We start from the raw sequence: 12,249 nt of genomic DNA, 5'->3' as shown, positions 1-12,249 counted from the left end.
GTTTCTGCATTGATGGGATTTGCACAGCTGAGTCAATTTTGACATTGGAAAAGCCAAGTGTGATAGTGTTGCAAACAATGTCAATGTACAAAGTCAGTTTAACCAAACCCCACTTTCAGCTAAACCTTACCACAAGTATAAGGCCTGATCCAACCTTTTCTGCAGCTAAACGTTTAATGAAGCACATCATAGCAGTTTTGTAAAAACATTGCAATGCTCACGTAATTTCATGAGACCAGGCCTGTATGATTATAAGGATAATTGTGGCCCACTGGATGCAAAGTTTGTATGCATATTAAATCATTAAAGTCGGTTGGTTGGTTTGTTGGCATTTCTTCCCTGAACATAGGTAACATCACTTTCAGCACCGTAACACGAATGTTGGACCCTAAAAACACCAGAAGGCAGAAATTCTAATAATAAAATGAATAAAAAAAAAAAAAAGAATACAGAACACATAACTAAAAATTTATTTTAAATTAAAACAATTTGTTTTATTTCTTTAATAATCTTTATAAATTATTACACTGTGAGTAGCTTGTTCTGAATTACAATCCCGACTGAAATGGTACCATGTTATGTTACAAGAAACATAAAACACCTTTTGCTTTAAATGTACACATAGCTTAAGAAAAAAAAGGAACATCACAAATGCATTTACAATATAATTAATTAGAACAAATTTCAGTATCAAAAATGTTTTAAAAACATTTTGGCCAACCAAAGCATTCTGCATAACCTGTATCCTAACAGAAAACTTGTTAAGTCATCAGATCAAATTCAAAAGCAAACACAAAATAAACAAATATTGTTCTGAGAGATTTTTCAAAAACGACCGTATCAACCATTAAATACCGTTCAACTGGCCGACTGTAGGTTTCAAGTTGTAAATCATCCTCTGTGGATGTATTCAAGGCACTCTGCCAGTTTCATTCTGCAGACCACAGGTGTCTAATCATGACATATGGCACCTTCTTTGTCCCAACATGGGGCAAAAACTGACAAAGGGCGCTCAGAGTGGTGCAAGTGCTTTACAGGTTCAGCTAATGCATTAGACCATTTATTATTTTGTAATGTGTCACCACATGTGTACATAAGAACTCTTTAGGAGAAATCAGATTTCTCACTTGTGGTATTCTCCTTACACCAACACAGAACTACTAATAAACATCCGGTAAATTAAAGCAGACAAAAGGCTGAAGATATTTTCAACTTCCAAAATACTGCCATGCACTGGCATTTCAACAGTCTGAATGCACACACAAGCATATTGTAGATTCATATCCACACATATATACAAACAGACTGTCCTAGCAGCACACAAAAGAGGGTTCAGCTCAGGACATTAACTCAGTCCATGATCATAACGTCCCTTGATCATCATGTTCAGCAATGGACCAACCTGTTGAAAACAATGATTATATTATTATTTATAATAAATGTTTTTATTATAAATAATGGAAAACCTGGAAATATCAGTTAATTTTAAAATTGTGCCAAGCCTGGAAAAGTCATGAATATGAATAAAATCATAAAAGTCATGGAGAAGTAATGGATATTTCTATAGTACATATAATTTTTTGTTGTTACTTGCAACTCTAAAATATTTAATCGGCTCGTTATTGCTCTTGTGCGGAGTACAACTTGCTTGCAAACCATGGTGATGTCTGGTTTATGAAAGAATCATTCTTTTGAGTTTGGTCTTTTTAATAAATTGTTCTATTTTTTCTTATATTAAGTCTAAATGATTACTTCACAAATTGTAAAATATATATATATATATATATATATATATATTTTTGCATTAATCTCAAATGATTGCAAAGGTCATTCTTCAGACCAAAGTCTAGAATATATCAGTCAAATGAAGGCACACACTACTTTAAAAAGGTTTAAAGCAGGTTGGCCACAAATATACTTGTAATTAGGTTATTGTCAAGGTCAAAATACACAGGGAATTCCTTAATGCATTATTCATATGTGAGGAACTAAAATATAAAAGAGTTTGATTTACTATATACTTATCTGTACCTCATGTGGGTCCCCCAAGGCCTCTCCCAACATCTTCTCTATGTTCCTCATTATGGCCACCTTCTGATGAGCTTTCAATGGGTACTCTATCCTCTTTGGAGTGGGTGCACCCTGGGGAGAATTTGTGCAATAATGATTGACATAAGCAAAGACATATCATAATGCAAAGAAGCATGATTGCTTGTTGTAAAAACATACCTTGTACCAGAAGTTCACTGTGATGGTCACCCCTCCATTTAATAAGGACTCAATGTGATGCCACCTTTGTCAAATACAAAATGTAATTTGAGAAATTTAAATAACATATTACAAATTGAAGGTGGTTTAGATTCAACTTGTAATAAAAACAAGTCTTTATTAAGCATGAAAGGGATAGTTCACCCAAAAATGAAAACCTAAATGACTTTGTCATTCGTAGAATACAAAAGATGTTAGACAGAATGATAGCCTCAGTTCCTTCACTTTCATTGCATCAAACAAATATGCAACTTAACTCCATGGTGCCTGAGATTAACATACTGCCTAACATATGTCCGTGTTTCATGGAGGAAAGAAAGTTATGTAGGTTTAGAACAACGTGAAAATGAATTTCCATTTTAGTCAATAGCAAATATTTACAGGGGGATTTCGATCAGAGCACCACACCTGCAGGAAACGCTTAAAAAGCTCAGATCCCATTTTGGGAATTTCCCTTCACACCTGTCACTGTACCCTTGAGCAAGCCACTTAACAATAACATACTGCATATCTGTCTGTGCCTGTCTCCTCTCTTTGTCCATGCGTCTGATTAGAAAAGGGATTTCTGATAAAATATGTATGGCTAGCAAAAAAATAAACAAAAAAACATTCCATAGTTTCTTTCAAAATAAGGCCTTTCTGTGATACTAGGTTACAAAAAGGGTGAAGATGTTCACATTCAGGCAGCCATGGAAAAATAGTATGGACTGTAGAATTACACAGCTGGTTGGCATCATTTTGCCCTCCAGTGACTTGAGGGAGCAAGGAGTTGGAAGAGAAAGCCGTCATGGCTGAGTCACTCTTACAGGCTTGAAAATAAGTCAGTAGCCTATAGATGCAGAGGCGCACATGCCTGCTGAATGAGGCATTCAACTGAACAGGAGCCTACATTAGTTGGGTCACTCCAGGACTATGTTTGGAAAATTCAACTTTGTTTGGAATTAAACAAATTCTAAACGTTATTCTTATATTTTACAATATAACATATATAAATATATAATTTGTTTCTAAGTGATTAAACTTAGAAAAAAATATTACTACCATAACATTGATGTTTGAACAACTTTTAAAATAAATTCTCTAAATCACTGTTACTTATAGATGCAGTTTCAGATGAAAACGGTGATTTTGCATGTATGCTTAAGACTGCGAGTGCAAAGGCTCATTTGCAAGAAAATTCTCAGTTCTAATTGTAACTGTATTGTCACTAAGAGTTTTCTTAGCCTAAGGGGTTTCTTGGAACCGGGCCCAGAAGACAAACAGCTCACATTTAGTGTTTGCTCATATTAAATAGCCTCACAACCTCTGCACAATCACAAGAAAATGTTTTTTATTAATGCGATAACCATGAGAGTGATTGCTTCATATGTGGACTTCAGGATGTGGACTAATGTGCAACTAGTAAATATTACATTTTTGCAATTGCATTTTTTTCCACAGTATGCTTCCATAAACTTCTGTGAATTTTTTCATGCTCTCCATGAAAGTCTCACCACACACGCCACGCGCACGCACACACACACGTTTCAACTGTAAGCATGACATTGTTAGCATCAATATATCATCAATCGTTTCACATAAAGTCTGCTTTTTCTCCATGTCACTGTAGAGTAGACATGTACAAAAGAAGCATTTTATGCCAAAGGTTTTGCGGCCAGTGAATCCCTATTTAAAGCTGAATTGTGTAATTACTGTGCCACAAGTGTTGCAAATTCGGATTGTATTCAAACACTCCAAGCCCCAAACTTCAGCTTTAAGATATAATTATGATCTTGAATTGTGATATGAACCTTTTCTGCATATTTGAAAGCAACTCTTACCAATACATTGGGATGTATAGGACATCACCTGGTCCCACAACAGCCTCATATCCAATGGCATTTTTGAAATTAGGAAACTTCTCATAATCAGGATTTTCAAAATCAACCTATGATTGCCAAAAAAACAACAATATTTGTTTGAGTTTGAGTTATCATCAATGTCTTAAAGTCATATGAAAAACAGCATAGTCTAGAATAGTCTAGTCCAGTGGTTTTCAAACTTTTCAGGCCACGTGGCCCTGAAAAAAAAAAAATCACCTTGTTCCACCTAATTTTAACCATAATCTTAGAGAGTAGGGACTGTGAGCAACATCAAGAAAATGTCATATTTTGATTTAGCAAATTTTCTATAAGAAAAATCATGATGCTGCAAGAACTTCATTAGTCCTTGACCTGCCCTTTGCAGATCTGTGGAAAAACCCTTCAAGCTTCAAGATCTGCATCTACATACACCACAACAGTAACATTTTAGAGAGTTTTACAAATGCCATACAATGTAGCCTACCCTTAAACATCTCCCTCACCCCCCAATCTCTTTTCCCCCCAAGCATATTAAAATATTGCTGCGCAAACTCTGATCAGCACCGTCGCACCAGCACACAGCTTGAGAACATTACTTTGCATCCTGTATTGCCTAAGTATAATGTGTGCTAGGGTCTTGGTAGATGCACAGAGCTAATTCATTATTGGTATTATTGTACAACAAATCAAAAATGACGTACCACTGTTTGAAAACCACTGATTTAGGCTGTTATCAAAAATATAATACCTGACTCTGTCTGTCACATGGATGATGAACAGGGTAAGGATAGAGGCTTTCAAACTGATCAGGAGGAAATAGGATGCACCTCTTATGTCCTTTGATTTGTGCAAAGAAATTCTGTTGCTCATCATAGTGTGCTGGTGTCACATTGCCTTTTACATTTTGAGAGGATAAACAAACACAAAAAACGTAGATGACAGTTACGGCACCACCAAATTATCAGTTTAAAATCAATGCCAGACAAATGAGGACAAGCAAACAATACTCAAGAGGGAAATGCCAAATTTAAGTCACATTTAGGCTGTGCTGGGTAATGATTTTAAACAAGGATACTGATCATTTGAAAAAAAGAATAAGGTGCACTGAAACTGTACCTTCCATGCCTATGAGCAGCAAATTCGAAGTCAGCGGTCCCCAGTTTCGTTTAGCTTGCTGTTTGTTAATCCAGTTCCAATTGAATCCAAGGAAATCCACCACTATTTTTCGGCCTACTGTATCATTCAGAGTCTGCTGCAAGTACACTCTTCAAAAAAGAAAGAAACCATGTCTGTAATAGATGCTGTGCGTGTAGATGCACTGGTGTGTTAACTAGTTATCTTCAACCTCGGTCAGAAGGTTTATATCAGGAAGCAAAGAAGAACAGTTTCACGACAGCCTCTGTTCCAAAGCACTGATTTATTTTAATAAATTCCAAAGGTAATTTGTTTCTGTTTATCTGTTTGTATGTGATTGAATGTAGTCTATAGTCAAAAATGCACATACATCCAAACAAACTGTATGATCTGTCTCAGTGCAACAATAGAACACTCTAGATAAGACTAAATTTGTCTGGGCATGTCCGTAGCCCCGCCCACCTATGATGTCATGAACTCAACAGGGGGTTTTATACAATGTCAGTTCACAATTTTTAAATGTCAAATCAAGTACTGATTTAGGCTGCAATTCTACCCTCTCAGAAATATATCAAGATTTTTAGTAACTAAATATCTGAATTTAATTTTATTTAGTAAGATCAACTAAAAGTAGAGAGTTAAGAACCATAAACAAGACGATTGTAAATGATATGAGCGTAAAGCCACCAAATCAGTGTAGCTAAAGTTAGGGGTGCAACTACACATTTCCGAGTGGTTATGCAAAACTAAATGCCTCATGGAACAGGAATTTTTCCTGTTTCTTGAAAGTCTGAGTGAGTTACGTGTATCTATATCAAACAGTATTCATCACAAAAAACATAATCATCAAACAAATCAGTTGAATGTAAACAAGTTTACTGAAACTGAGGTAAGATACAAACAGACATTTTTACACTTATTTATTGTGAACATCGAAGTGTTTGTTCTTATGAGTTACTTGTTTTATGTTTTCACAGTCACTTGAATAAGAGCACACGCTCTCTCTCCCGATCACATGCGCAGCGGGCGCTGAGATTGAGGGAGACACGCAATGCAAAATTGGTAATTAAACTGATAAGCCTGATTTAAATAGCAAATGAACATGTATTTATGACATGTATCCATGTATGACTAAAGAGAGCACCTCAATATGAAAACAAGCAAATCCCAGACATTAAAGGTGATCTAGAAATCCCGGTCTGACTTTTTTAAAGTCCCTTTTGGGGGTAAGGATGTATTGTCACCCTAAACAAGCAGATATTACAGCTTTTCCTACTCAAATTACAAATTGTGGATAGTTTTGTCGCTTCCTTTGCGGATTGTTGTGCTGCACTGATAGACTGAATGCAGAACACAGGTGAATGCTCTGATATCAATCCATTTTTATCTTCTCCATCGTAATAAATATTATACATAACAAGCAAATTAAACATTAAATATGATTATCACAAGAGGGCAAAACGCAACTGTCATATCCGGAGGTCGGAGACTGTGAAATGGGGGTGTTTTCGTCTGGCAATCCAAGATGACCGCTCGAACAATTCTGGTAGCTTCACCTCCTGCAGGTAGTTTACCGTTGTGTCAGTGATCCAGTTATATATATTGTCACCTTCCTAAAATAATGTCCCATGTCATTTTTATGTAATCATTTATTCTGTTTCATTCAATTGAATTTGAGACTTCTTTTCCGCTGGTTTTGCCTTGCATGATCCACACGCAACTATGTGTAATAAAAGCAGCAAATATAACATATGAATACATGAGTAAATGTATACAAGCATTTGAGAAAAGAAGTGTGGATTATCCCTGAACTGGTAGAGCGCAGTGACACCATTTCTTTAATAAAAAAAATTATATTTGATCTTTATCTACTCTGAATCGCTTTTCAATACAAGCACAAATATGGTTTACTATTTGAATATAAGGATTTGCTTTGATTCTGAAGCAAAGTCCTCAATCAAGGTTTGTTTAGGACTTTGTCTTCCATTAGATACAGGAAATCAATATCTATTTTGGTATCATCTACTTGATATAAATGCACTGTTGACAAAGGTGTTATTTATTCATTCCTGATGTATTTGCGATCGCTTCTCTCTCTGTGATTGAGGGAGAGCAGTCAGTAGGAAAGCTTGAAGGTGTCAATGGTAATTAATAAACTGCAGCCGAGGTGCGTCTGTGTACCCACGTGTCATAAACAGGGATCTCATCTGATAACAAGAGGCCGCACCTTTTAGTGCAAAAATATATTCCTCCTCCTGCGTTTGTTCATCTGTAAACTCTCTCACTATAAGTCTCACCTTCAGCCAAGTGGAGCATTGCATGCACATATATTTACATACCACGATATAGAAACATTTCTACCGACTGACACTTTATTCCATTACCACGATAAATATCGCCATTCCGAAAAGTCTTCCTTTGGTTAGACACGCAAATTGTGTGTAAAACATTTGTATTCACATATGTCTCCATGTGTACAAATAGGTGCGCATTCATTTAATTCTGAATTTCACAGATACAAGTTGAAAGGCATTTGTTTGTGGATAGTAAGCTGAATGTATGACATTTATCGAATGGATGGATAAGGGTTTAGGCAGTTGTGAATCATTTTGATACTATATTCATCCCATACTACTCAACACTTTTCCAATGGAGTTGCTCAAAAATGTATATTCAAAGCAAATTTTAAATGTACACCCTGACATTATTATTTGCTACTGAAGGTAAGTTTGATCTTAGCAAGTAAAAAAGACCAAAAAAAAGTATTTAATCCCAGACTGAATGCTACCAATCAATGTAGGCATTCACATTTTAGAAAAATCAACCACAGTGAGGAATTATGCTATTCATTGCATTACAAAAATAAAATGCATAACATGTGAAACATGTAGACATACCTTTCTTTTCCACCTTGCTCTTCTGTTTGATGCATCTTGTCCACAAACTCTGAAAACTTCATCTCTAATCGACGAGACTTGGGCACAAAGTCCTCAAAGTTTGCCATTTTCTTCTCGTCATAATACAAGAATTTGTGATTTTCTGCCATGTAAACAGAGAAGTCCCCATTCCCAATGTTCTCTTGCAAGTAGGGTATGTCCCACTTCACAGCTGGATATACCAAGCTGGTGTCTGTTAATACAACTGGCTCCTGAGAGAGCAAAAATGCATCCAAAAATTAGAATCTTCACAACATATATCATAAGCTCACTTCAAAATTCTTAAATAGCAGACTAAATGAGTGTTTACCACATTGCTTAATGTTTAACCTAGTCTACATTTGGGTGGGTCATTTGAAGTTTCGCTTTATCATTCTGCAGGCATGGTAACAGTGACGTTTCCTGTAGCGCCAAACACTTCCACACTCATGTTTACATTCTAAAGCAAATATTTAGACTAGACACCAAATACTAACTTAAACAGTACTGCAAAAATACTGTCAAAGAGGTAAAGCGACCACGCCAAGACTCGGGGTTTATTTGACATAGAATACAACTGATGTTGCAGCCTGAAAAAAATGTGACAAGTGCTACGTGACTAGAGGAACGTACACATTTCCAGAACGCGCGCGAGCAGGCTAATCTCGCGCTCCGCTGCAACTCCACCAAATGACCGCTACAGCAGCAAAACAGCATCATGCATCAAAACAATAAATTACTATAAAATTCAATTTGAATTAACTATAACCATGCGTGTTTAAGCGTATTATTGTTGGACTTGATTGTGTGTCTAGCACCAACGTGAGGATTTTACCTGATCTTGATTAAAATATATACTTTCCATGAATTAATGGCAATGACATTGCACATCTTTTTTTGTTTGATTTTTCACATAACGGAATATAATTATTATCAATGCATTATAAACGTGTATCGAAGTGTATTGACTCGTGCGCTGTTAAAATCGACTGCCATTGTTTACGGAGACTTCACGTGCTTTGGCAGGGTTCTCGTTATAAATAAATGCCACAGTTGCTTCTTGCGTGTAGAACATGATTTTACATCATACTGCACTTAGTATGATAGCAGGTGTATGTTTTTCTTCTTTGTTTAGTGCTGGAACCCATCACAGACCATGTAGTGTTTACTGTCATAGTTATGCCTTTCCCATAACATATAATAGATTTTGATATATAATTATTAGTTCAATGCATGGAAATCCCTGGATGATATGACAATAATTCTAGTACCTTGTTCAACTGTATTAAATGCAACTTTTTCCCAGAACATATATTATACCATACATATAACATACACTCTACAGCTCTTCATCGTTAGCAGAAATCCATCAGATATGTTCCTGATGCATATCACATGACCTGTGATATGACACATAGTTACTTAACTATTATCAGTACCTGGGGAATAAACTCAATTTAAACGCCATAAATGATCAGATTGGCAATCTTTATGTGAGCTGTGATAAATGGACCTGCCAAAAAGGTTTAAAACTTTTTTTGTAATGGTTTGATTTTGTGTGCTGCTTAAGTTTGAGGAAGTCATCCCTTTCAGGAGTGAGGGGCAACACCTTTCCTTACAGCAGTCCATCTAAATGAGTAATAGCACGGTCTCCACTCCTCCATCGGTCGCACTGTAATGCAACCCAGGATAAATCTGCCAGCATACCTCGTTATTTATTAAAACCTCTGCACGCGGATCCGTATGCGAGAGTCGTGGTATCGGTCTGGTTTGGAAGGTATATTGTCGAAGCTGCGACTCATTCCATCCTGGCTCGGGCAGATCCGTAAATGCGGCTGCGGCGGCAGCTCCATCGGTCTCTGCTGGGTCCGCATCAGCCACAGTCGCGGCTGCCATGTTCCTACAAGAGCGCTAAAATATTGTCGCGCGCGGATGCTGCTGCTGCTGCTACTTCACAATGAAGTTGTACGAGCTCGTATCGCACATCAGTGTACGCGAAAACCGCTCACGGTCTTTCACAGGCCCGAATGAATGAAGAACAAACGACCAACCCGATAAGCAGCATGAAAACAGAAATCCTAGCGATGTTTTCGTTTGACCCACCGGAAGTGGATCGTTTCAAAATAAAAGTCGCTAAACCATCGGTACCCCAATAAATAAACACTTAGGTAAAACTGACACTAATACAAACAAAATTGTCAACCATTACAAAAATGTACACATGCATGGTTACCATAATTCCATTACAAATTCCATAGTTACACCCATATCTGACACACCCAGTTCAGTTCATGAAGCAAGATGCTAATTGCCGATGAGTTGACCGTTTCCAAAGTATTTTTAGCAAGTCAGTTCACTCGGCGGCCATCGATGGAACGCTAACGGGGAGCTATTTTTCCAGATAAACAAACGTCATACCAGTGCAGCTCCAATCTACTTGAATGGGAAAGATCGAAAAAAATATTTAAACAAATATAATTACTTCTCTTTTTTTCGGTGTGACAGAAGAGGTGTTACAGAATCAGTATGCTATGAGTGAAAAATGGCACTGACCCAAGCAGCCTTCAAACAGTCTTTGCTGTAGTCTAGTGTTTTTTCTTTAACTATTCCCTTGAGCCACGAGGCTTTCTTGTCGAATATGTGCTACCTCCTCCGGAGGGCACCAAAAACTCGTCCAAGGCCTGATGTCTTTTCCTTGCCGTGCTGCGAAAGAACTGCATTTAGACAAATGCATCGTGGTACAATAGTTTTTGCCAAAATACATTAGTAACCAAATGTATTAGGGGTCCAAGCAACGAAGATGCTGGAATCGTATTGTGTATTCTCTGAATTGTCTACTACTTCTTCTCTGCCATAAAAGTATGGGCGTCAGAGACCGTAGATCGCAAAGACTAAATACTACATTTCCTAAATATTTATAATATTATTTAGTAAATTACTAATTGCCCCGTATCTTATGAGCTCAATATTCGAACATAACAAAACACATGGACAACAGAACATTCTCAGGTCAACATTCTGTTACCATTTACTCACCCATTTACTTCCCTCAATATTTTTTTCTTCTTTTTTAAACTCTAAATCACACAGAGCTGAGATATTCTTCCAAACATCTTTATTTGTCATGCATTTCTGTGATGGTTTGTGGGTGCATAAATTATGAGAGAATTTTAATTTTGGGGTGAACCATCCCTTTCAAAAAATCTTATCAAGACATTTGTAATTTGGCACTAAAATAAATTTATACATGGCATCCACAGGATCTGTTCTGTTAAATCTGGTTATTTTAGTCATGTACACAAGGACAATTTGATGTTGTCAGCAATACATCAAAATTATTAGTTTATTTAACAGTAAAGGACAGATGCAGGATTTAGCATCAATGTTGTCCACAAGAGGGAGGCACAATATTAGAAATTGTTGAAAGCCTCAATCTTAAACTCTTCAAAGATATATTACTTTGCTCTAATGTGTGAAATGTGTTAACATGTGCATAAATAACAACATAAATAATCAATATCTCTGAAGTATAGACTCAGTCTCCCCAACTTCCTGCGCTGTATGAAGCCATATAAAGATCTCAGATCACATCATAATATTCACAAATTGTTCTTTGTTGAGTTTGTTGTCAACAGATATTTGAATTTTTTTTAAAGATGGTTTCATTCAATGTTTTGTCCTCAGAATGTTTCAAAACACTTTAAACAATAGTACATCCCATTGAAGGGACTATAGGTCTCAAACGGATCAATGTTTAAATCATTTTTTAACATTAACAGAATGTTTCACTTTCACATTCTTCTTATTTTGTTTTTGGTCATTTGCAATATTTGTGCATATCACCACCTACTGGGCAGGGAGGAGAATTTATAATAAAAAAAGGACTTAACGTGTCAATTAAGCTTCCTTTAAGAAGTTCCTCAAGATCTTTATCAGTTTGGCCTTTATCATATATGCTGTATATATTAAACAATGTTAATTGAATTGCAATCGCTACTATTAATCATTAAACGATACAATATTTCAAAGAAATGAGTGGAAATTGTGGGGCGCAAGATATCAAAAAAGAAACAATTGTTCATGTCCGTTGC

The 12,249-nt window shown here is 36.4% G+C and overlaps 1 protein-coding gene across 1 annotated transcript; it reads right to left on the bottom strand.

Moving 5' to 3' along the window:
• Positions 1–456: 456 nt before the first annotated feature.
• Positions 457–10,250, bottom strand: LOC127618178 (hypoxia-inducible factor 1-alpha inhibitor). Its single transcript, XM_052090475.1, has 8 exons — positions 9,866–10,250; positions 8,141–8,391; positions 5,226–5,374; positions 4,858–5,003; positions 4,089–4,195; positions 2,230–2,293; positions 2,032–2,142; positions 457–1,402 (listed from the first exon to the last, which is right to left on the bottom strand). The coding sequence occupies exons 1-8, from the start codon at positions 10,052–10,054 to the stop codon at positions 1,346–1,348; spliced, it is 1,074 nt and encodes a 357-aa protein (XP_051946435.1). The 5' UTR covers positions 10,055–10,250; the 3' UTR covers positions 457–1,345.
• Positions 10,251–12,249: the final 1,999 nt, after the last annotated feature.

This window comes from Xyrauchen texanus, chromosome 24 (assembly GCF_025860055.1).
Source record: "Xyrauchen texanus isolate HMW12.3.18 chromosome 24, RBS_HiC_50CHRs, whole genome shotgun sequence".
Taxonomy (NCBI): Eukaryota; Metazoa; Chordata; class Actinopteri; order Cypriniformes; family Catostomidae; genus Xyrauchen; species Xyrauchen texanus.
The sequence above is the reverse complement of the archived record's forward strand: the minus strand, read 5'-3'. Positions and strand labels throughout refer to the sequence as shown.